This window comes from Lissotriton vulgaris, chromosome 5, assembly GCF_964263255.1.
Source record: "Lissotriton vulgaris chromosome 5, aLisVul1.2, whole genome shotgun sequence".
NCBI classification, from domain to species: Eukaryota; Metazoa; Chordata; class Amphibia; order Caudata; family Salamandridae; genus Lissotriton; species Lissotriton vulgaris.
This window is the reverse complement of record NC_141693.1, coordinates 451655612-451680842: the sequence shown is the minus strand read 5'-3', so window position 1 is coordinate 451680842 and position 25231 is coordinate 451655612. Positions and strand designations below refer to the sequence as shown.

General features: G+C 47.7%; 1 protein-coding gene across 1 annotated transcript in view; it reads right to left on the bottom strand.

The window, feature by feature from the left end:
• Positions 1 to 25231, bottom strand: part of RCC2 (regulator of chromosome condensation 2) — a 119707-nt gene that overhangs the window by 39726 nt on the left and 54750 nt on the right. Inside the window, exon 10 of the mRNA XM_086921883.1 lies at positions 11383 to 11488. Coding sequence (XP_086778009.1) covers positions 11383 to 11488 — 106 coding nt within the window. The remainder of the gene's footprint in view (positions 1 to 11382; positions 11489 to 25231) is intronic.

Here is a 25231-nt window from a genome sequence, read left to right as displayed (position 1 = left end):
TCCCTCTACTCCTAGGGAGTGGATCATACCCCCCGCTACACACCCGGCATGGTAGGGAACTGGAGTTTTGTAAGCCACCCGTTCATGGGGCACGCTCCTCTGGACCCTACCTCTTTCTTTTCTGCAAAAGGACGGTCTGTGGTATCCGATAGTGCCATTGTTGCATTGGTCCATGTGCCAGTCTCATGTAACATAAACCTACAATACACGAAGAAGGATTGGTGAGGGATGGTGGGTTGAAAACTCCCCCTTCCTGCTGGTCTTGGGTGTGGGGGGTGTGGAGGGAGGGGGGGGGCAGGAGGGAGGGAGGGAGGGTCCCTTCCGCTGTTGGCCCTTAAAAACTTAAGGTTCCCGTGGACTTTGCAGGAGCTGAAAACAAGAATTGCATTGCAATAGGTCGCGCATTAATGAAAGTTTGACCTATTGGCGTTGCAAATAATAATGCAAAGCCAATAGAACAAACTTTCAGTAATGAGAGACCTATTGCATTGCAAAGGCTTTTTCTGTTTTTAAATCTGTGCCTGGCAGTGGGTTAAATGTTTGCACCCCCAGTTTTGCCACTAGCCGCCACCTCATTTCAAGCAACACTTTACTGTACCATGTGAGTGCTTGGTTATGGGTGACCAAATTTTAGTTGGGGAGTGGTGTTTTGCTCCTTTAAATCCTCTTTAGAATAGTTCTGAGGTTGAATCTTTTGCTCTCTTCCTTCATCCTACACTCGTCATAAATTTGTAGTATAAGTGCAGTGTTTATGCATCCTTTTGTCAAAAATAGGGTTGTGTGTTCCTTCTAATCAATGAATGTAACTACCCGATTTTTTTAAATCTCCTGCCAGTTTAATTATACTACAGCATCTTTCGTTCTGAACTACGGAAATCACACTAGGCAAGCAATTGGTGTCCTCCAGTGTCCAAAGCACATTATGACTTAAGAGCCACCAGTTTTTCTTCCTGATGTGCGAGAACGTGCGATCGTCAGAGAAGTTCTTGGCATAGCAGTCACCTTTGAGATGCTGCGAGAAATACTTCACCTACTCTATGGATCAGGATTCAAAAATAAAATGGAGTCTTTTTTTACCATTCCAAAGCGTCACTCTAATTGCGTCAGGTCATTGAGCTTGCAGAAGCCAGGATTTTGCGAAATAGTTGGAGTGAATAGAAACTCGTCATCATTATGCATGTTTAACATACTGAGTCTCTTTAGGTAATAAAGTATTCGAAGAAATGATGCTTTTGTATTCATTTCAATTACCGCATTTACAACATGTGGCGGGTTCCTCTTCTACACAATGGGTCCAGTTCCCTAGAACACCGAAAACAGTGACAGCATTTTTCACGATTAGCAAATTGGGAAAAATATGGCAGCATTCCACAGTGGGGTAGGGGGAAACTTAGTGACAGTGTACTGTTCATTTAACAAAAGAAAGCCTGATCCCGATTACTACCTGAGGCAGTTATTAGAATGATTGGGACGCTGACTCTCCAAGTTCCCTGGTGAAGCTGCAGGCCAGAAGGGGCAGGTATCTACATGCAGCTGGCCTCCAAAGAAGCACTGCACCTGCTTGAGGGGGCCCAGCTCTGTGAATGTGGATTGGAGATGTCGGAATATATCTACTTTGAGGCAGCAGCAGCATGTGACTGCCTATAAAGGACGGGTTTGGTTCGGGAATCCTGGCATACAGGCAGCTGTGCATGCCTAGTACATATACGGGTAATCTAATACCTGGCGGCTTTAGAGTCCTTTTTTACTGCAGGACTTCTATTTCTTTTCTTAGGAGTGAAATAAACAGTGCGGAGAGGGAAATGTTGAAAAATGACGCTTTAAGGGAGAAAAATATAGCTTTTATTTTAGGTTCTTAAGAGAATGCATGCCAGATCCCAAGAAACAAAACAAGCATTACGTAAACCGGGCACCATTAGAAATTTAAAAAACAAAATCAAAACAGGAGCTGTACTGAAACATCAAGTGGCGCCCATGTATAGAACTTGTGCGCCTGTGTAAATTGCGTGTGATGGCCTGGAAAGCGCATTGCGCTAAATGTTGCAGGAAAACATGTAATGCCTGCAGTAGGAGAAACCATTAAAGAAAGTAGCACTTCCAGACTAAATAAGACAGCGTAACAAAGGAAGTAAAAGGGCCAGTCCTCATGGGAGGTTTCAAATGAAGACAAAGCGGTACCAAGGAGGGACTAACAAGCCTATTTATGAATGAGAAGGCAACATTTAAGGACAATGACAAATATGGGCAGAGTGGTCTGGGCTTCCTCTGCATACTCCATTACAGCATGCCTGGCAGGGGTTTCAGCAGTTCTCAAATCTCCTTCCAGTGCTGGTTGCCGTATCTATTAAGTAGGGTGTTGGAGTTAGCATTGTGCCATTCATTGCATACCCACTCCCCTTTTGAACTTGCATACAATCATTTCTATCCTTTCTCTCATCAGCAGGGGTACTGTACTTTTCTACTGGCAGGTTGCCAGTTCTTGGAAACCTTCTGGGGGCACGAGTTTCGCACCCAACCACTAGGTGGAGGAATAATCCACATGTGAATCAAGAAAAGATTCACGCTGCAAAAACAAGCATTGGCATAGCCAACAGGTCTCGCCTTTGGATCCTTATTGAGTATTTAGTTATGCAGTACAATATCCTTGGTGCAACAACATCAACTGTTGCATGGCTGAACACTTATAATGAATATGCTACTTACCAGTATGCATCTGTTCTTGGCATGTAGGGCTGCTAACATTCACATCTAGTGCATAGATCGCCGCCTAGTGTTGGGTCCGGATGATTGCACCTTGTTGTCCTGGAAGAGTCTTCGAAGTATCACGAGATAGGTGGCTCCTCCCCTGGACTACAGTGCGCATGGGCATCGACTCCATCCCCAGATTGTTTTTAGCCATTGTGTAGAGATGGAGTGAAATAGCGTAAATGATGTCCATGCTAATGAATGAATGCAAGAATGGTCTGCAGCCGCTACGGGTGCCGGGGAGGAGGGCGGGCGATGTGAATGTTAGCAGCCCTACATGCCAAGAACAGATGCATACTGGTAAGTAGCATATTCAGTTCGAGGCATGTGGGCTGCTAAATTCACATCTAGTACATTGAATACATAGCAGTTCCTCCATTAACGGCGGCCGCCCGTGCCGGCTGCAGAAGTTTGAAAAAGATTTAAGAACAGCCTGTCCTACAGCTGCCTGCTGTTTAGAATGCACATCCACGCAATAATGTCTAGTAAACGTGTGTGGTGTAATCCATGTGGCTGCTCTACAAATATCCTCCAAAGGAATATTACCCAGGAAAGCCATGGAGGCCCCCAACTTGCGTGTTGAGTGGGCCCTGGGGGGGGGGACCGTTAAGGTGCGCTTAGCCTTGTGGTAGCAAATCTGGATACACTTAACGATCCACCTGGCTATTCCAGCTTTGGAAATGGGGTTGCCTTTGTGCTGGGCTGAAAAGGCAACAAACAATTGTTGCGTTTTCCAAAAGTGTTTGGTCCTGTCAATGTAGTACATTAACGCTCGTTTGACATCAAGCGTGTGAAGCATTCTCTCTGCCACTGTTTCGGGGTTCTGAAAGAATGTGGGCAGTTCAATGGTCTGATTAACATGAAATCGTGACACCACTTTAGGGAGAAACTTAGGATTAGTGCGCAGCACCACCCTATTAGGATGAATCTGAATGAATGGCTCTTGTACTGTGAGCGCCTGTAGCTCACTGACGCGCCGTAGAGACGTGATGGCAATGAGAAAGGCTACTTTCCATGTGAGGAATTGAATCTCACAGGAATGTAGGGGCTCAAACGGTGGTCCCATTAATCTGGTGAGGACCACATTGAGGTTCCACACAGGAGCTGGTGGGGTCCTGGGGGGGATGACTCGTTTCAGCCCTTCAAGGAAAGCTTTAATGGCAGGCACCCTAAAAACAGAGAGGTGCTGCCTGTTCTGGAGATAAGCCGCTATGGCGGAAAGTGTATCCGAATGGAAGCATACGCCAGATTACATTTGTAAAGATGTAACAAATAGCAGATGATATTAGGAATGGATGCATCTGGTGGGTTGATATGATGGTTTGTACAGTAAATGACAAACCTCTTCCATTTCGCTGCATAGCAAGCTCTGGTAGTGGGCCTTCTTGCCTCCCGGATAATGTCCATGCATTCCGGGGGCAAATCAAGGTAGCCAAACTCTAGGACTTCAGGAGCCAGATCGCCAGGTTGAGCTGTTGCGGATCCGGGTGCTGAATGTCGCCATGGTTCTGCGTCAAGAGCCTGGGTGTGAGGCGTAGTCTTTGATGCGGTACCACGGAGAGCTCCAGGAATGTGGTGTACCATGGTTGGCGTGCCCACGTTGGAGCAACCAGGATGAGTGTCATCGAGTGTTGCAGCAGCTTCCTTGCCACCAGCGGTATGAGAGGTGCTGGGGGAAAAGCGTACGCAAATTTGCCTGACCAGTTCATCCATATCGCATTGCCCTGCGACTGAGGGTGTGGGAACCTGGCGGCGAAGCTTGGGCATTTTGCGCTCTCCCTTGTGGCAAACAGGTCTATCTCTGGATGACCCCACTGCTGGAAGTACGGGTGGAGTACTGATGGATGTATCGCCCACTCGAGCAGTTGGTGGCTGTACCTGCTGAGCAGATCCGCCATCTGATTGTCCTTGCCTGGGAGGTGTTCCGCCATGAGGAAGATGTTCCTCTGAATGGCCCACTTCCACATGCTCTGAGCCAGATGAGACAGCTGTGGAGAGTGTTCCTCCTTGCTTCTGGATATAGTACATTGCCGTCATGTTGTCCGTCCGGATCAACACGACCTTGTTGCACAGATGTACTTGAATGACTTCAGTGCCATGAAGATCACCATCAGCTCCAAGTAGTTGATGTGCATCCTCTTTTGTTGTGTTGACCATAGTCCCTGCACTGTGTAATGGAGTACATGCGCTCCCCATCCCTGGAGAGACGCGTCCGTCGTCAGGATGATCTGTGGCACAGGCTCTTGGAACGGTCAGCCCTTGCAAAGGTTGTGTGGAGTCCACCAATGCAGAGAGTTGTATGCCCGACCGGTCACCAACACTAGGTCTTTCAACTGTCCTTGAGCCTGAGTCCACTGGTGTGCCAAGCACTCCTGGAGAGGACGCATATGTAACCTCGCGTGCGGGACTATGAAGATGCAGGAGGCCATCATGCCTATCAACTGCATAAACACTCTCACTGGGAGTGAGTGTTGCGGCCTGAACTTTTGAATGAGCGACTGGATACTGGCGATCCTCGCTGGATTTGGCTGAGCCGTAGCAGTCAGAGTATTGATCGTCGCGCCCAAGTACTGCCTCACATGGGCAGGTTGAAGGTGCGACTTCGGACAGTTGAGCGAAAACCCCAGACTGTGAAGAATGTGAATAGTGCTGGACATGTCCGCGGCGCACTGCCGTGCTGACTTGGCCTGAACCAGCCAGTCGTCTAGATAGGGGTAGACATGTATGTTCTGTCTCCTGAGGTGCGCCGCCACGGTCGCCAGACACTTCGTGAACACTCTGGGGGCAGTGGTCACTCCGAAGGGTAGTACCTTGAACTGGTAATGCCTGTTTTGAATGGTGAACCTGAGGTACTCTGTGGGATGGATGGAGTGGTATGTGAAAGTAAGTGTCCTTGAGATCCAAGGTTGCGAGGAAGTCTCCCTCTTTTAACAGTGGAAGGACTTGCTGCAACGTCAACATGTGGAAGTGTTCTGAAAGAATATACATGTTGAGCGGGCGTAGGTCCAAGATGGGTCTGAGTGAGCCGTCCTTCTTTGGTATTAAGAAGTACAGGGAATAAACACCTGTGCCCTGTTCTTCTACTGGCACGAGCTCTATGGCGCCTTTTTGCAGCATTGCAAGAACTTCCTGCTGCAATAAGTGCAAGTGCTCTGCTGACATAGGACGGTGTTTTGGGGGAATGGTGGGTGGAGTGGACGTTAGCTCCAGACAATAACCGAACTGGATAAGTTTCCTTACCCACCTGTCCGTGGTGATGGATTTCCAGACAGGCAGGAACCGTTGGAGTCTCCCCCGACAGGTGTTAGATGGTCGGGGGGCAGTGACAGGGAGTCACTGTTTGTTGGCGGCAGAGGAGCGGGAATTGTTGTTGCCTCTGCCTCTGCCCTTGGTGTGGTTTCCTCTGTAACCACCCCTACTCTGTTTAGTGTATGAGGATTGCGCACCACCCTTAGTAAATTGCGCCTGCTGTGCCACGTGTCCTCTGGTAACACCTCGATTGCCTGAGCGACGAAAAGTGCTTCCCCTAAACTGCTGAGACTGATGGGCACCCATTGATTTCGCAGTCTCAGTGTCTTTCTTAATCTTTTCAAGTGTGGTGTCCACCTCTGGGCCAAATAGTCTGTCTGGATTAACAGGCTGATTGAGAATAGTCGTCTGTATCTCTGGCTTAAACCCAGAGATGCGGAGCCATGCTTGGCGTCTCAACATCACACTAGTGTTGATGGCTCTTGCTGCCGTATCCGTAACGTCCAACGCACACTTAATAGCAGCGTTGGAGATGAGCTTGCCCTCTTGGATGAGCATCTCCGCACCCTCTTTAAACTCATCTGGGAGGTGTTGTAGAAGCTGCTCTAATGTATCGTAGTGTGCCCGGTCGTATCTGGCCAACAGAGCTTGTGTGTTTGAGATGCGCCATATGTTGGCTGCCTGCGCCGCCACCCTTTTCCCTGACGCCTCCAGCACTTTAGACTCTTTGTCCGGGGGAGGAGCTTCACCCGTCGACTGAGAGTTCGCCCTTTTGCGTGCATTAGAGACCACCAAAGAGTCCAGAGGCAACTGGCCCCGAATGAAAGTTGGGTCCCCAGGTGCCGGTCTGTACTTCTTCTCAATTCTAGGGTTCACCACTCGCGCTCTAGTAGTGTCTTTGAAAATGTCATTGGCATGTTTCATCATTCCTTTAAGCATAGGAAGTCCACCTCTACCGGGTCAGCATGCATCTCTACATTGTGGTTCGCAGCTGCCCTTTCGATTAAGGCATTGAATGCTGTTCAATCTTCTGTTGGAGAAGTTTTAGGCCCATAGGCTTGCGGGTCAGATATAGGCTGGTGGTCCCCCTGATCCCCTGAGGGCAACCATGAGTCCTGTTGTTCATCAGGGTCAGTGTTCTCAGGGAAGGTATACTGTTCCTCCTGGTCGCCCTCGCCACCATCTGAACAAGTGGGTGACGGTGTTGGACTTCTGGTTGGTTGGTAATAGGCTCTACCAGTTGAGGGGACCCCGGGAGTGGCGGCTTCTTCTTTAGAGGGATTACAAACGACTCCAGGGCTGTGAAGTAATCTTTCTCTTCTTGAGGGTCAGTTTTCCAGTGTCAGCATCGATAAAGTGTTCCGACTCGTCATCCAACAAGGGCTGACGATCAGAACCGCCACTTAGTTGAGTATGCCTCCCTTCGACCAAGTCCTTGGGCACCGACCGAGGCGCAAAAGCCTTTGGCACCACCTTTGGTGGCAAGGTAAAGTGAAGCGGCATCGAGGCTTGCTTCTTCGGTACAACCGGAGTAGTCTCCGAGGGCGTCTTTGGGCCCGACGTGGATTCTTTGTCCCGAATCCGTTTGAGGGAGTCTTGTACCTGCTTCGTAAAAGAAGCGGACGGCTTCGTCGATCCGACTGTCGACTTCGATCCACCCCCTGGGGAAGACTGGAGCGTGGATGACACCTTTTTTGCCGTTGGAGCTGCCGATGCACCGTCGGCCGAGCTCTCGCCACCGTCTACGGCTCCATGCGTCGCTGTCGATGTCTTCTGATCGACCGACTTTCCTTTTGGTGCCGGGACACCCGGCTTCGGCACGGCGCCCCTCTTGGCATCGCCGACCGGTTTGTCGGCCGACGTGGGCTTGACTTTAGGCGGCACCGCGGCCTTCTTTGAGCTTGGCTGCTCAACCACTTTTGGTACCTTAGCCGCATCAACAGTCATTTTTGGCCTTGAGGTTTCCGAAGAAGATGACGTAGCAGACGCCTTCGAAGATGACGGCGTCGATGACGTAGCAGACGTCTTCGGTGTCGATGGAGTGGCGTCCATCTTGGTTTTGGTCGAACCCGAAGGTTTAACTTTCGGTTTCGTTTTCGGTAATGGCGGCTTCGCAGAGGTGTCCATAGCCGGGCCGATAGGCGGGGCGGAGGATCGAGGCGTATGGTCGTGGGTAAGGCCTTGTAGCGATCCCGTGACCTGAGCCGTTGTAAAAGTTGGGACGGGGCATGGCTCATCCTCCGAGCTATCTTCCATGGCCCCAAAAGGTTCTCCGTCGTCCCCTACCTCCTCGATGTCTTCCTCGAGGTCGTGGTCCTCGACCGCTTCTCCGTAGTCGGTCTCGACCTCCGCCGGCGAAATCTGCAGGTGAAGCTCCTGCTCATCTGCCGCGGGGTCGCCGAAGAGGTCCGCTGGCGCCGGAGCCGATCGCTGGGCCTCAAGGCGCGCCACGTGCCGAAGCTTGATGGTCTTCTTCGACCGGAATCTCGAACAGGCCATACAGTTGGCCTCGTCATGGTCCGGCGACAGGCACTTGTTGCACACTGGGTGCACGTCGATGTGTGGGTACTTTGAACCACACACGGGGCAGTACTTGAACAGACTCCGTTCCATCTTATCAACGCCGGGGTCTTGCTGCGTCGACAGGGCCTCGATGATCGAAGAGTCACCGACTCACACGAAATCCCACTCTAAGAGTAGGAATGAACACGAGACCGAACGCGAACAATACCGACGAGTGAGTAAAGCCTTTTGGCCTTCATAAAGTTGTTTTATCGATTCCGAACAGGAGACGTCGAAATCACATCCGAACCCAATGGCGGAAAAAAATAATCTGGGGATGGAGTCGATGCCCATGCGCACTGTAGTCCAGGGGAGGAGCCACCTATCTCGTGATACTTCGAAGACTCTTCCAGGACAACAAGGTGCAATCATCCGGACCCAACACTAGGCGGCGATCTATGCACTAGATGTGAATTTAGCAGCCCACATGCCTCGAACGGTCCCAAAGGCGATACCTATTGGCTAAGCCAATGCTTGTTTTTGGGTTTATTTCACTTTGTGCAAATCCGACACCCCCTTTCAAACTAAAATATAAATGCCTTGCTTTACCTCTTTGTGCACAATGATACTTTAAGGGTGAAAGGCAGAAGCCACATGAAAGCTTGGGTCGTTACGAGCTTCAGGGTGAGCATTTATAAAGCCACTTAGAAACTACAGAAGTATGATACGAAGTGATGAAAATATTACTATTGTATTGTTTTTGTTTAGAGAAACCAGAAGGGCGAGACAATGATACTGAAATAAAGCCCGAACAAAATTCCTGTGTCCATATTTACAATGCTTTTGTTTACTACAGGTTTAAAAGCTGTGCAGGCTACTCTAAAACTAACATTTTTTTAGGAAAACAGTGTTTACTAATTATTTCATTGAAGTGCAGCAAAGACGTTACAACGCTGCCATGTGACAATCCTTCAAGTGGAAAGCTACGGGGAGTTGAATTCCACTAGCGTGACCGTAGAGCCACAGGAGAGATGGCATGGCTGGGGGATGAGAGATGGCATGGATGGGGGATGAGAGATGGCATGGATGGGCGGATGGCCAGGGGCGCAAGGCAGAAACCCGCAGCGCAGGGGGCCTCACATCCTTCAAGGGGCCCCCATTCAATCAAAAGGCTATGGAAAATGGAGAGATGTGGTAATCTGAAGGGACCCTCGTCGCAATCCGCAAAGGGGCCCCATCGTATTGAGTTTCATCAATGGGGATGGTAGGTAGATTCTTCCAGAATTTATAGTTGGTATTTCTCTACACTATATCCCCGTAAGTGAATGAACCTGGACACACTTCGATTACTGGTGCAGGTACTGACTGGGACGGTGCTATAGTAGAGCTTCCGGAATCCTTGCGCCCTGCCTTTCCTATCCATTGCACCGTTTTAAGCGTTTGTGTTCCACTGCTCGACTTCTCAGCATAGAGGGATCAGCGGAGGGGTGGGGGCTTTGGGTTCGGTGAACTTAATCACTCATTTCAGATGAGGTCAAAATAGGGATGCCACAATGCGAATGACTTCCTCTGACCCCAGCCCCTCCATTACCACATCCTGGACAGACTGTGTATAGAAGTCAGACACGAGAGGTGGCAGAGACACAACTGTAGAGATCCAGAGCTCACCGCCTTAGGCATCTCAGCTATCTGAACCTATATTACAAGGATGCGATCTCTTGAACAGCAGCTCCTACGTGTAAGGCAAACCCCACATCTTGGGCAATCCCCCCTTATTTACAGTATTAAGTACAAATAAAGGGTGGGGCTGGAGCAAGTCATGTCACTTCACTTAAATGCCAGGGCGTTGATTTTCCATAAAAGGACTGCATCGTATTCAAACGCCCGTTGCCTCGAAAGTCCCAAACATTACTTTCCGGTAACAGACACAGTCAACACCATGGGTCTGGATTACCGCAGTGCCCAGCCCTTACCAGCTGATACAACGCTGAATTAGATTTTAGGCGACCCGGAAAATAGTACCTTGTCCCTTAATGTCAATAAAGTGTAAATGAAGCTTGCATGTCAAAAGTAAAAGCACTGCTCCATGTCCTCGAAACACTATACAAAAATCTACCAAACGTTTTCAAATTTTTGTAGAGGGTTTAGGGGATGGGCATATAATCTGCGTGCACAAAAAAACCTAACGATGCATGCGCCTAGCGCTGAAAGTTAAAACAACAAGCAAGCGCCTCGCGCGTCACCAGGAGGATGGGAGCATGCAGCGAGGCGCAATGATTGCGACCATATGGCGCAGCGCGCTCCCGCCAGACGTGCATGCGTTGCCATTGCAAACAATGCAACGCAGGCACTTTTTTGCCCCCAAAGCTGTGCTGATGGCTAATGGTCTCTCCTATGCAGCGAATGCGCGCTGCGTAGGAGAGACCTAATAAAGTAGTTCCCTAAAAGTGAAAGAATAAAAGTCAGGCTATGAAAAGGATGAAAAAGAGATTACAATGAAGCCATTTGTTAGGGGAGGGACAAACACAACATAGGCCATGGAATGCTTGAATAAGAAGCAAGGAAGAGGAACAATAAAGGCAACCAATGATAAGCAATGGATGGAACCAAGTTCTTGAAAAACCCACAATACATCTAACGCAACTACCCAGCTTCTGCTATCTGGTGGTAAAGACCTAAATAGAAAACTGGATAAAAACATTTTGTCCATACATAATAATCACATTTATTAAGTAACTAATCAATAACTTTAACTCATTCAAAATAGAAATCTCCTGTAAATAACTTGCATGTGGCCACAAACCACTTCAGGGCAAATACTTATTCCTACAACTGTGCATATTCTTCTTAAAGACCTCGTAGTTCTATCCTACTCATGTCACTTACCCACATGCCAAGCTGCGCACCTTCCAGCCGCAGAGATCTTGCACTGCCTTTGGGTACATGGTTGATTCACGAGATGTGCTTGTGGCCCCCCAGAAAAACAAGGCACCTAGAAAGCATCAACACCTGAAATTAAATCAGTTTGGAAGTGTCAAACCTTTCCACCTCACACCCTCCCCAACACTACAAATATCTAACAAAAATAATCAAAAGGGTGGCAGATAAGACCTGGTCTAGCGTTCATAACAGTATGCTTACTCCCACTGCCTACACTGATGGAAATGAAGTCGGCCACACCCTGCTGAATGTTTACTGACAAATAAAAAATATTTTCACACAAGGCAATTATATAATTGAATCCAATGTGAAGCTATTGGGATGTGTAACAAAACAGCACACCATAAAAATAATATAAGAACAACTTAAATAGATTATGTTGTGTGGAAGGAGCTGGAAAGCCAGCTGAATACAAAACATTACATTTAAGATTATGTAGGTTGGTAGCAAGGGGATGAAGCAAGTCTACCTGAGAACTGTTAAAGACAAAGCAGATATCAGGGAAACGCTCCAAGTTATAGGAGCTCTAGACAAAGTCTAAAGCAGAGGTTTGGGATTTCTTGGAGTGAAGTACAATTCCCGGGATGGGGGTGGCACAAGAAGTTAGTATCCGGATCAACGTCAATTCTGGTGGTTTTTAACCCCTTGCGTGCGGCGGGAATTCCCCGCCTATGCTGACTCCGCCTTGCGCGGGCGGAGTCATGACGGAACGGTTCCGTCATCAGCACAGCTCACCCGTAGCTGATGACGGAACCGTTCTGTCATCCGCATGCAAGGGGTTAATGTAGCATTGTTTAATAATGCATAACCGGAATCAGTAAAGGTTTTGGAAATTGCTGAAATCCTCAGACGAGCTCCAAGACAAACCGTAACATGATGAAGGGAAAGCCATTTCCTCGTAAAAAAACAAGTTACTTACCTTCAGTAACGTTTTATCTGGTAGAGACAGTCTAGCCGCAGATTCCTTAACTTTTGAATTCTCCCCAGGTGTCAGACTGGAGCCGGAAATTTCCCAGCAGTCCCTCTGCACGCCGGGTGACAGCACCTTATGGCTGTTTGATGTCAAATCAGTTTGAAACGCCAGTGGAGTCATACAAGTCCCCGACCCGGCACAAAGATATCAGTTTCTTCTGTGAAACCTTTCACACTAAAACACGGAGCCACTATAGAAACTGACGGTGGAAACCGGGTGCCAAAAAAAGATCAATGTCTTTAAAATATAATTTAAAAAATGGAAATAAATGGTATGATAATAACCAGAAAAGGCCTAAGGCCCATAAGGAGAGACCCAATGCTGTGACGAAGCAAATGGAAATGAAAGGTATGGATATACAAGTCAAGATTTTAGAAGTAAGACCAAATCGTCCGTTAAATCACACATGATCGCTGGTATATAAAACCAGTACAGAAAAAAAAAAAAAAAAAAAAAGTATAACCCATATAAAATAGTACACATCGTTCACAGAGTGGGGAGGATGGGCATGGCATTAAAGAATCTACTGCTTCACTGTCTCTACCAGATAATACATTACTGAAGGTAAGTAACTTGTTCATCTGAAAGACATCTAGCTGCAGATTGCTTACCTTTTCAATTAAATACCCTAGCTATGCCCACCCAGAGGCGGGTCTGTGAAACAACCCTACAAAAGAGTTCAAAGAGACCCAGCTGGTCGAACTTCACCTCAGATCCAGACATACGTATGATGTAATAGAAAAAGAGCATGGCTCTCTAAAAACTGTGGCAATGACCACAGACCATGTAAATAAGAAACACCCTCACAAGCACACAAAAAACCAAAGCCTCCAAGGCAATATACCAATACCTGTCAGATGACATCTGACAACAGTATTAAACTCCCAAAAGGGTGAGTGAGCCCTTGGACTAAAAGGGCCAAAAGGCAAAACAAATGCCATGTAATCTGCATTCTTTAAGCAGGTAAAGGGCGGCTTCCAAAACCCATTCCCATTAAAACGAAGATGAATAAAACCATTTGTTGAAGGTTGGGAAGATCAATCCAAGTATCAAGACAGATGAACGTCATAATCCATCCCTAAAACAAAGAACAAATTGTTTTGTTTTCTTTTTTAGACAAAATGACCACCCGAACAACAGGTTACTTACCTACGGTAACGATATATCGGTAAGAAAAATTAGTTAATGATGGATTCCTTACCTTAGAATTACCCTCAGGCATCAGACTGGATCAGGAAAGTTTCGTCAGCAGTACCCTGCACGCCAGTAGGCGTCGTTGTGCGGCTCCGCATACATCGTAGTTGCCGAGATGACATTGTTGGAGTTACTTAGATGCGCCCCGACGTCAGTTCTGTACACGACTTTCGGCACCAGAAACGCAGAGCCATGCAAGATACTGACCACTGGTGCATTGAAACTAGCACCCTGAAAGGGATGACCTTAACCCTAGAAATCAGTTTGCAGAATGGGTGAGGCAGTAAGGAATCTATCACTAACTAATGTTTCTTACAGATATATAGTTACCAAAGGTAAGTAACTTGTTCATCTGAAAAACAAGTTAGTGGTAGATTCCTTACCTTAGAATAGATACCCCAGCAATACCAACCTCGGTGGTGGGTCTGCGAACCAAGATCACACCTGAAAGTCACAGAGAACTGAACGGCCAAAGAAGTCGTCTCTCTGGACTGGACTGTCAAGGCAATAATGCTTAGTAAAAGTGTGCAGCGAGGCCCACATGGCTGCTTGACAGAGGTCTTGCAGGGAAACACAACGTCCCAATGCAGTAGTAGCTGCTGTCGCCCTGGTAGAATGGACGCGCAACGCCACAGGAGGTTCCTTTTTAGCCAGAGAATAAATGGGAGCTAGTCCTCTGGTGTACAGCCTGGTCTTTCTTGGTGCCTCCGTAGCCAACAAAGAGCTGGTCATTCACCCGGAACGGTTGTGTGTGATTTAGGTAGAATGAGAGCACACGTTTTGGGTCCAGGCGGTGGAGCCTCTTAGTCTCTGGAAGGGTGCAGAGGCGGAAAGAAAGTGGGCAAGGTGATAGTTTGCCCGATGTGGAAGGCAGCCAGTGACAACCTTCGGCAAGAATGAAGGATGAGTGTGAAGCACAACCTTATCCGGATGAACCGACAGAAAGGCAGGCTTACAGGAAAGAGCCTGTAGCTCACTCGCGTGCTTAGCGGCAGTGATGGCAACCAGGAAAGCAGTCTACAAAGTCAATAAACGAAGAAGATAGTTATGAAGTGGCTATAAAGGAGCGCACAAAAAATAATTAAGAACTAGATTCAAGTCTCACTGAATAGGAGGGAAAAGGTGTGTAATGACTTTGAGAAATCGATTTACAACAGGGGACTTGAAAAGAGAGGGCTGATGAGGGAGCCTGAGAAAGGCTGAAATCACAAAAAGGTAGCCCTTAATAGTGCCAGAGCAGTTTTCAGACTTCTGAGAGAATGGGTTATCAGACAACCCTCTTACGTTCAAGGTACCTCCGACGTACTGAGAATACTGGAAGAGATTGTTTATGACCCGGACCATCAGTTTCTAGTCACTATTGACATTGAATCGCTGTACACCAGCATCCCCCGGAGGCAACACTGGTGGCAGCAGCACGCGCCCTGGGGGAATGAGAGTGGTTCTTTGACGTACCACAGATATAAGTTTTACAATGTATAGAAATCGCCCTTCCCCAAACTTTCTTTGCCTTCAAAGACCACCCACCTTTCACTATAAAACCAAGGTGGAAAAACTCTGTGTCCTGGCTTCCAGGGCATGGAAGACTATGCCAAAGGAGCTAAGACTATTAAATCGAGAAGCCCCTTTTCGAAAACAACTTAAAACTTGGTTATTCAACTTGTCAGGTGCATATGTATTGGCCGCCATCTAGTTCCCTCCTCCATTGACTTCCTCGCTCTTTAGCGCCAGAATGCTCCTTTCGGAGCGACAGTTTGCACTTTATAAATACCGAATAACAATGTACCTACAGGTATCTGGTACCTCAATGGGGGCCACATTCGCTCCCAGCCAGGCCTGCATCTATGTATGCCAGTTCGAGTCCAACTACATCAATCATGACACCAATCTCTTCCAGAGGAACATTGTCTTCTGAAGAGATACATAGATGATGTGCTGTGCATATGGTCGGGTACAGAAATTCGAATCAAACGAGTTTGGAGTGGTGACACAACCTTGACGATTGTTTGAAGTTTACATGGATGGCCAATAGATCGACAGCGACTTACCTTGACATTCAGGCCGAAAATAGCAAGCTTGTGACTAAATGTGCATCAGAAACAGACAGACAAAAATTAATTGCTTCACTATAGGTCTTATCACCCTAATTGTCCCTTCTTGACAATTTACCTGTAGGGCAATTCCTGGGATATCGCAGGAATTGTTAGTCGATCCAGACATACACAGAACAGGCAGACGACCTTTCTAGAAAATTGGAGGACCGTGCATACCCCAAAAAGGTCAAGCAGGCAAGAAAGAGAGCCCTAAATACCCCAAGTGCTGCACTTCTTGAAAGGACACCAAAGAATAGTGGCGACTGTATTCCGGTGGTCACAGCCTTTGGGCCACTATGTACTAAAATCAGACAAATTATCAGGAGGCATTGGCACTTGCGTATCACCTCCAGCATGAAAATGCCTCAACCAAGATTTACCTTCCAGCGGTCAACGAATTTACGTGACCGCCTTGTACACACCGACCCATTCAAGAATCTAAAGAGACTCGTGAACCCCATGGACATTATCTATGTGGGAGTTGTTTAGTGTGAAAACTCACTGCTCCTGTCAAAAGTGTGACTCTAGCTAGTAAAAAAAAACAAAAAAAAAAACTAGTATTTGAACAGGTTTAGCAATTGTAACACCGTAAATGTAATCTATAGACTCATGTGTCTGAGTGGTCTACATTACATTGGGCTCACGACACAGAGTCAAAGTCAGAATACAAGAATATCTGAGCACACTGAGAACAAGTAAACTGACCACAAAACTTTTGCAGCATTTCCATACATTCAAGCACAATCCTAAGGACATTCGATGGGTCGTGCTCGAAAGGATAGTGGGCGACCATTACAACATCCAGACTAAATTGAGCACGAGAGAGGCACGCTGGATCTATCAGGAGGGGGTGGATCAGCACGGGCTGAACGACCTCATTGAATGGAACAGTAAATGTGCATTAAAATCACACAATTTTGACCAGCTGGATGGTTCATTGCCTGAGCCCCGGATGTAATTAGCGGTCTAAATCTTCATCCCCCATAGACATGAATGGGGATACTGTATGGAAGAGAGTGCATGATGCGCACAGAAGAATGGCTAGGCATCGAGGTATGCCCATGCATGACATTTATGGCAGTGTAGAGCTGCATATCCTACATCGTTCAACCCTCTGCTGTACACCATAAAACCCTGTGATGGAACAGTTCGTATATATACACAAACTCAGAGGTAGGCAGAAATTGAATTAGACCTCTACTACATGCACGAATGAAATATTTACATTCCATTTAAACTGCTGTGGATAATGGGATTTATAGAAATTATGCCATGTTGAATTCGGGTTTTTATAAAACTTAAAAAAATAAACATGCAAGCTTGTAAATAATATGTTGGACTTAATGGTGGGCATCTCGTGATGAGTGAGGTCACTGAATATCATGCACAGCACAGGTCGCGTGCATTAAAGTGGACTGAGTGCCAGAAAGTGAACCTACAACATATGCAATCTGTATGAGGCATAAAACAAACATTCATTTGGAGTGCATTGCTGCATGTTGTAAATCGCGCAGCAATTTAGTGAAGTGTTACGGTGCCTTACATAATATGGTGCCCACATCGGCCCTTCAATTTGAAAGAACATTGGGACACCGGGGAGAGGGTTGTGTCGCGCACGCGATGACGCAGTGGGCAGTGTTTTGAAAATGCAGACCACCCACCGAACCAACGAGGTGCTGAGAGAACACCACACACCAACGCGGTTACAGTGAGCGGGGTCCAAACTAGCAGAGGGAAGGGTGGCAGGTTTTTGCCCCAAACAGAGCCAGCGTTAAATATTAAATATAATGCTGCACAGAATAGGCATGGGCGGCGGTCCCGCTGGCTAGTTTCCGCACTGAAGGCGATGAAACCAGGGCACACAGTGAGACGACAGGTACTGCTAATGACTTGAGGCAGTCAGCGAGGCGTTTTCAGGGGCTACTATACGGATATACCGGGGGCGGGTGCTTCTTGTTTACAGTGGAGGGCACATGCACTCTTTAGAGTTAGAAACCCCTGTTTGCATGTACTACATAAAATCGGCCTGACAAACCCCACAATTGACATCTTTTTATAATTATTTTCATAACTGTTTTACAGATTGATGTTTGCAGCAACCGTGACAGCCAGTGAGATAGTGGACACGTTCACACTCGCATGCTAAGAGGGGTATAGGTATACCCATGCGGGGTAGCAACCCGGTAAATAAACGGACGTAATGAGGGTGGTTTTCACAGCGAGGACAGTCCACGTTTGATCAGGTGCCAACTGATTATGTTGTGTTCTTTTCCCGTAGAAATATATAGAATAGACAACCATTGGTGCAGGGTGGAGAAATTGATCCACGGCCTGATGAAATTGCCATGAGAAACATTAGCTTTTAAATGAGCAGACAGCACAGAATAAAGGTATATAGCTAGTGTGGTCTAGCTCGGTTTTAATTGGGAAGGGCGATGTTTCAGTCTGGATCCCGCCTTCCCCTATAGGGTTGATACAGCTGCGCACTTTGATAAATTATCTGGTGCATAGGCAACACTCAATACCACACCAGCACCTTGTCTTTTGCCTTTTTCTTCTTTGTCTTACTTTATCACAGTTTGTGTTACGGGTTGGTGGCTGCTGACGAGAAAAGCAAAGTAAGGTTCCCCTGGACTTTTATGGTGAATAGGAATACACATCCAATTCTAATATACACTCACAACTGATTATACTTCACACACCCACTCTCTTAAAATCACAGTATATTCCCCCTTGCAACATAAATCTATATCCAAACTGAAAAGTAGTGCTAATATGAATTTATTCTCATTCTTAAAAAAAAAAAAAAAAAACACAAACAAATATTTTGTGTCAATACAAAATATTAAAAAGGGTCAGCTCCTTTGTACATGAAGAACATTGGTGCATTAAAAACATCACAAAAGACTTTGTTTATAAACAATGACAACAAATTATAAACTATTCATAAAATCAAAATGCAAGACCCTAAGGCCAACAACAACCCAATAATGACATTAAGTTGTAGCCATACTATTGATCCAAAGCGGATATATATTGCAAGGTAATTTTGGCAAACAATTTTTCTTTTTTGTCCTGAAACAACCCTTCAGCGGTGGAATCGTTACAAGTGCGTCGATGCGTTTCGGTTGCATTAATACTTATTGCCCAACCACCTTCTTCAGGACTAGCATTAATGGGTACAGGGTCTAATGTTCCAATATTGCAAATCGTTAATCGTGGAGTAGGCTACTTTCTGGTCGTATATCCATATCTTATGTTCACGTCTGATATAAGGAATTCTCCCACTAGTTGGAGCTTCCGTGTAAGAAATGCTCATTCCTCTTTCATATGTGGCGTTTCCGTTAAAAGTTCAAATAATGGTCTCCCTTGGCAACAGTCTGATTTGAGTTAAATATCTTTATTTCTTTTCTATTTAGGATCCATCAACACCCCACAGCTTCTGATGCGCTTACTTGTGGGTCATACGCCAAGGTTTCCCAGCGTTGACTCAAAATGGAATCTGCTCCGCGACTGGATATTCAGCTTATTCTGTGATGAGAACCTGAGGATGCAGGAGAGTACCTACCTGCTTACTGCCATGGTGTTACTTTCGTGCGGCACCACCAACCTTTTCTCACCTTTTTTCCTTTCACTCTTATTCATATGAGCTCGGTCAACTCACACCATGGGGTGGGTTTGACCGTGGGAGACAAACGAATTAACACAAAAGATTTTTTATAATGCATTTTTATAACAGAATGGTGATAAAGGTCCCTCCTGTACAGACGGTACAAGGTTAAGCGCTGGTCCAAAACATTAAGTTTATAAACTGTAATGGATTGGAAGGGTTGAGTAATAAATTCACTGTGTGAACAGGCCCTTTGTTGTTTGTGATTACATAAGTGGGGGAATGACCTGTTCTCTACCCCTTCAGCTCCTTGTCGTAATTGGCAGAGTCCTGCTGGGCCAGAGAAAGGAGGAACAAAAGGACTTGTGAAAGAGGGGCAGAAAGGGGATCAACAGCCTCTGCAGTGCACCGTGACACAAATTTGTTCCACCTGCAGGCGTATACCGATTTAGTGGAGGGACGCCTGGCTGCCAGAATGATAATCACAGACTTCAGGAGGCAAGTCAAAAGGAATCAACTGTCGCCGCTTAATCTCCAGGCACGTAGGTGGAGGCTGGACAGGTTCAGGTGGAGGACCGTCCACTGCTGCTGCGACAGAAGATCTCCCCCGAAGAGGCCGTCGGATCGGGGATCCATGCTCAGGATACCAAACACTTCGAGGTCAGTCTGGAGCCACAAGAATAACTTGGGCCCAGTCGCTCCCAATCTTCTTCAGCACTCTGGGTAGAAGTGGTAAAAGCGGAAAGGCGTACAATAGACTGCAGCTCCACTCATGACGAAAAGCGTCACCGAGCGAGTGCCGCATTGGAAATTCCAACGCGCAGAAGAAATGATATTGCACGTTGTCTTCGGTGGCGAATAGATCCAACCAAGGCTCTCCCCACTGTTGAAAAGCGACCTTGCGCCACCTCCGCATGCAGACGCCATTCGCGATCCATCATGCACCTGTGGTGGAGTTAGTCTGCCCTGGCGTGCAAGGAACCTGCCAACTGTTGAACCGTCAAGGAAATGCCTTGACGTTCCAGCCATATCCAGAGACGCAGAGCCTCCTGACATAGGGTCCACGGCTCCACCCCGCTCGCTTGTTGCAATACCACATGGCGGTGGAGTGGTCTGTGTACACCTGCACTACTCTCCCCTGGACAGAGGGAGAGTGCCTTCAGTGGAAGTAGGATCACCCGGAGCTCCAGAAAGTGCTCCAGAAAGTGGATATGGAGCCTGGACTCCGCCGGAGACCAGAGGTTTCTGATCTCCGCCTCTCCCATATGGCCGTCCCATCCCAGGAGGGACGCATCCGTCACCACTGTGTGCTCCGGTTGGGGAGGGGTGACTGGCGGGGAGGGAATCTGCTGCTGTCCCAATGTTGGTTCATGGAGCCACCACTGCAACTGCTGTGCCCTTCGAGATCGACGTGCTTCAACAGGTCGCCTTGATACTATGCCCACTGGAACTTCAGGTCCCACTCCAGAGCCCGCATATGCCATCTGGCATAACGTGATTGGTCAGCAGGATGCATGAGGCCCAGCAGCCTCAAGGTCACCCTGACCAAAACTCAGGAAAAGGGCCAAAAGATCGGAATCATAGCCCTAAAGTCCCAAAATCGCTGTTTGGGAGGAGAAACCCGAAACTGCGCAGTGTTCAGAACCATTCCGATAAAGAGGAGCTTCTGAGAGGGAACCAGGCGCGACTTCGGCATGTTGATGAAAAATCCCAGCAAATGCAGGAGGTCGGCTGTAGTCTGGAGGTGGAAGACTACTGCCTGGGGCGAGCCTGCCTTCAACAGCCAGTCGTCGAGATAGGGGAAAACCGAAACCCCTAATCTGCGCAGATGAACTGCGACCACCGCCATCACTTTCATGAACACCCGAGGGGTGTCCAAAGGGGAACACAGTAAACTGAAGTGAACCGCAGGTAACGCCGGTGGGTCGACAGGACAGGGATATGAAAATAGGCGTCCTGCAAGTCCAACACTACCATCCTGTCTTGTGGGTCTAGGGCAGACGAGACCTGAGCAAGTGTGAGCATCTTGAACTTCTCCTTCCGGAAGCAAAGGTCCAAGATAGGATACTGGCCCTTTTCATTCTTTGGAACCAGGAAGTTGCAGGAGTAACAACCACGACCTACTTCTGGCGTTGGAAAGCGTTCAATGCCCCCTTGGTCAAGAGGGCCGTAACTTCCTGTTGGAAAGTACTAAGTGATCCCCCGACATGCGATGGTACTGAGGTGGCATGGCTGGAGGGGTAGTCTAGAAGGGGAGGGAGTAGCCCCTTCGGACTATCTGCAAAACCCACCTGTCACAGGTGATGGTGGGCCAGTGGTAGAGGTGATGGCGAATCCTGCCACCCACTGACTTTTGGTGGGTCTGAAACACAAGACTAGGAAGGTTTGGAGGCAGTGGCGGCAGGGGAGGTGACCCACCTCGGCAGGTCCCACATCCGCGGCTGCGCCGAGATGGTTTTAGAGCCACAGGCCTGCACAGCAACAAACTTGTTTGGGCGACCTTCCTTGGCCACGAAAGGAGAGAAAAGCAGAAACGGATGGAGTGCGCGTGGCTGAAAGGCCTAAGGACTTGGCCGTAGCCCATGAGTCTTTAAAACGTTCCAACGCACTGTCTTGTCGCCAAAAAGTCAAGTGCCACCAAAAGGCATGTCCATCAGAGTGTTCTGGACATCCCCGGAAAAGCAAGTTGTCCTCAGCCACGTGGCGGCGTAGCGCCACGGTCGTGAAAATAGTCTTGCCCAGCGAGTTGGCGGTGTCAAGAACACAACGAATCGTAAACTTAGCTGCATTTCTCCCCTCAGCAACAGCTTGGGAGTGCACCGTCTGGACCTCCTCCAGACACTGAGGTAGCACCCGTGCAACTGTGTCCCACACAGAATGGGAATAACAGCCCAAGAGGCATGCAGTGTTCGCAGACCGCCGCCCTAAACTGGCGGAAGTAAATCATGTTCTTCCCAAACTGTTTGTTTCTTGGATTCCCTATCCGTTGGTGCGGGAGGGAATGCGCTTGGGGGCGCAGATGCTTGGACAACCAAGCTCTCAGGGGTTGGGTGTGGAGGGGAAAATGGGGTAGTCTGGGGCTGGGCGATTGCATCGAGCCACATTCTTATCCACAGGAGCCCCTGTGTTGGGCCTGGACCAGGTGCCCTAGAGAACATCGGAAGTGCATCATTAAAAAGGTCAGCAGCAACTCCGTAGACAAAGATGCTGGCCGGAGCACTTCTCTCAGGAGAATAGTCCTGACAGCCACTGTAGGTAGCTCGCGGTGGAGAGCCTCAGCTGCTCTAAGCAACACCACATAATACGTACCACCTTCCTCTGTAGCCACAGTAGAAGGAGACAGTGCAGCAGGTTTTGGAGTAAAATCCAAGTCACCTGCATCCTCAACATCCTCTTCCCAGTCCGGGTCTAACTCGCACTGGACCTCGAGAGGGTCCTCAGACTCCTCCCCAACCTGCCGGGCAGGTGGAAAAGAGGGAGGTGGATGGAGAAAGGGATAGAAATTCCCGAACGGCGTAGATCGACACCAGTCCAGCACGTCTCCACGTCGGGGTGGAAGCCGGGGGCGGCGTCGGCCGGCGCAGTCGGAGGTCGAACAAGGCCAACCGACATCGGCTGGGATCCATGCATGGATCCATGTGGGTCTCTCGGCCTAGAGACTAGAGTTATCGACTACATCAGGGCCGGAACAGACGACGCAGAAGATCAAGGAACCCCAGCCAGACCTGCGGGGCCCAAAAGTGAGCCGACGGGGTTTGACGGCCCAAAGACTCGTAACATGGCTGACAGGAATTCCTGCAACTGGGCTGGAGTCGCCGATGGACCCAGAAAGGGCGGGTAGGCCATTGGCAAATGCCTAGGCTCCGCCGGATGTCGCACGACATGGGGTAAGGCGAAGAGCAACAACGCTTCGACTTCTTGTGCTTTGCCTTACCTGACTAAGATGCGAAGACTTCATAGAACGATGGTGATGCCGACTCCCAGGCCTCCAGCAACTTTCGGGACCGCTTCTGCAAAGTTTTCGGAGCCATGGTCTGGCATTAGGGGCACGACTTGGAGTCGTGGTCGCGCCCAAGGCAATAGAGACGGGTCCGTCACCGATATCGCGCGGGACAAGTTGCGCAAGACTTAAAACCGGGCATCCTGTTGGGATCTTTGCTTCTTGGAATAGTGGGCATGTTGCTAGGTGGTTGGAATGTTGTGATATGAATAGCAGACAGTACAGAGGAAGCTGTGGAAGGAGCTGGAGGTCTCTTTACTTCTAACTAATAAAGACTAACTTCAACTATCTACCTTGGATTGAAGCTATCTTCTTTACATTGGCGACGAGGTAACCCTATACTCTGGCAGGGGCAGAGATTGAAACTGACCTCCACCCCTGGATGATACTACTGCTGGAATTGACTGTAGTATACAATTTACTCCTCCAACTGGTTTTCCTACTTTTCTTCCCAAGGCAGCAGCAACCTTGTGGTATGTACATTTTACTTTATTTACTGCTCTCTATCTAAATCTTGGAGCTAGATGGATAGATAGAGCTTTATTCAAATTTCAAATTCTTTGACTGCCATCTGTGCGACAGGAATTTTCATTCTGTTATTCTTGCCACTTTTGTGCTTTATTTTTCAACGTTTGTGAAGCGTTTTAACTCAAAATTGCTGAAGCTGGATACTTTGTGCTGGATTTAACAAATTGATGTGATCGCCTACATCTTTCCAGACATTGCATCTTTTGAACGGGGCTTGCTTACTTGCTCGCGCGATTCTTTGGATTTTAAAGCCGCTGCCGCCTTGGACATCACCGGCTTGGTTACTGCCGCCTCGGAACCTTCGAACATCACCGGCTTGGTTACGTACCTGCGTGATGTAAAAAGCGTCACTTGCGTGATCTAGCGTGGCGGCCATCTTTGTTTGGGATTGTTCACGTCTAGTTGAGCATCTACGTGGGAGCGTCATTGCGTGATCTAGCGTGGCGGCCATCTTAGTTGTCCAGAAAATTTCATTCACGCAATCCGATGTAGAAATCGGCTTTCTAGTTATCAAGCGCTCTCTTTACCACGTTATCGCCTTCTTCAACAGTCATTTGCTGAACTCTTCGGATTCGTTTCTTGCCTGTAGGATTGTAATGCTACAGCGACAGCGTTTTTACTTCTGACTTGAGTAATTTCACAACAAACAATTTATATACATATATGCTATATTAATCTTCATTGTTATAAAAAAAACATTGGGGTTTGTTATTGATTGATTGTTATGGGTGATCAAACCTTTTCTACTCCTCCTGCCTTCCTCCCTACTCCTGGTGAACCCCCAATACCTTGGAAAGAATGGAAAAAGTTATTCCTCACTTATGTTTTAGCATCTGGTGCGGACAAATATGGTCCTGTTCGCAAACAAGCCATTCTTCTTCACAATTTGGGAGTGGAAGGTAGAAGGTTATACGAATATTTGCCTGAATGAATGAAATATCATTTATATATTGCGCAACTATGCCCAGTGGGCGTCAAGGCGCCTAAGCCAAATAACGAGCTGTCAGCAGACAGAAACAGAGCCTACTGGTATGCATTAATAAAGAGCCAGGTTTTCAGTGACTTCCTGAAGAGGTCGAGGGAAGGCAGTAGTTTGATTTCAAGGGGGAGTGAAATATCTTTAGGTGTAGGAGATGGTCATGCTGCTAATGTATATGATATGAGTATGTTGATGTTAGAGAAAAGGTTCATTACAAAAATTAATACTCTTTTGGAGAGGCATAAGTTTGTCGTGTTCAAAAAGTCGATGAAGATGTTGCAACTTATGTGGCAGCTTTACGGGGATTGTCACTTAATTGTCAATTTAAAGATTTGACAGATTCTCTGATCCGTGATCAAATCGTTAGGTGCACTAATAATAAAAGAGTGCGAGAGAAATTACTTAGTAAGGATTGTAA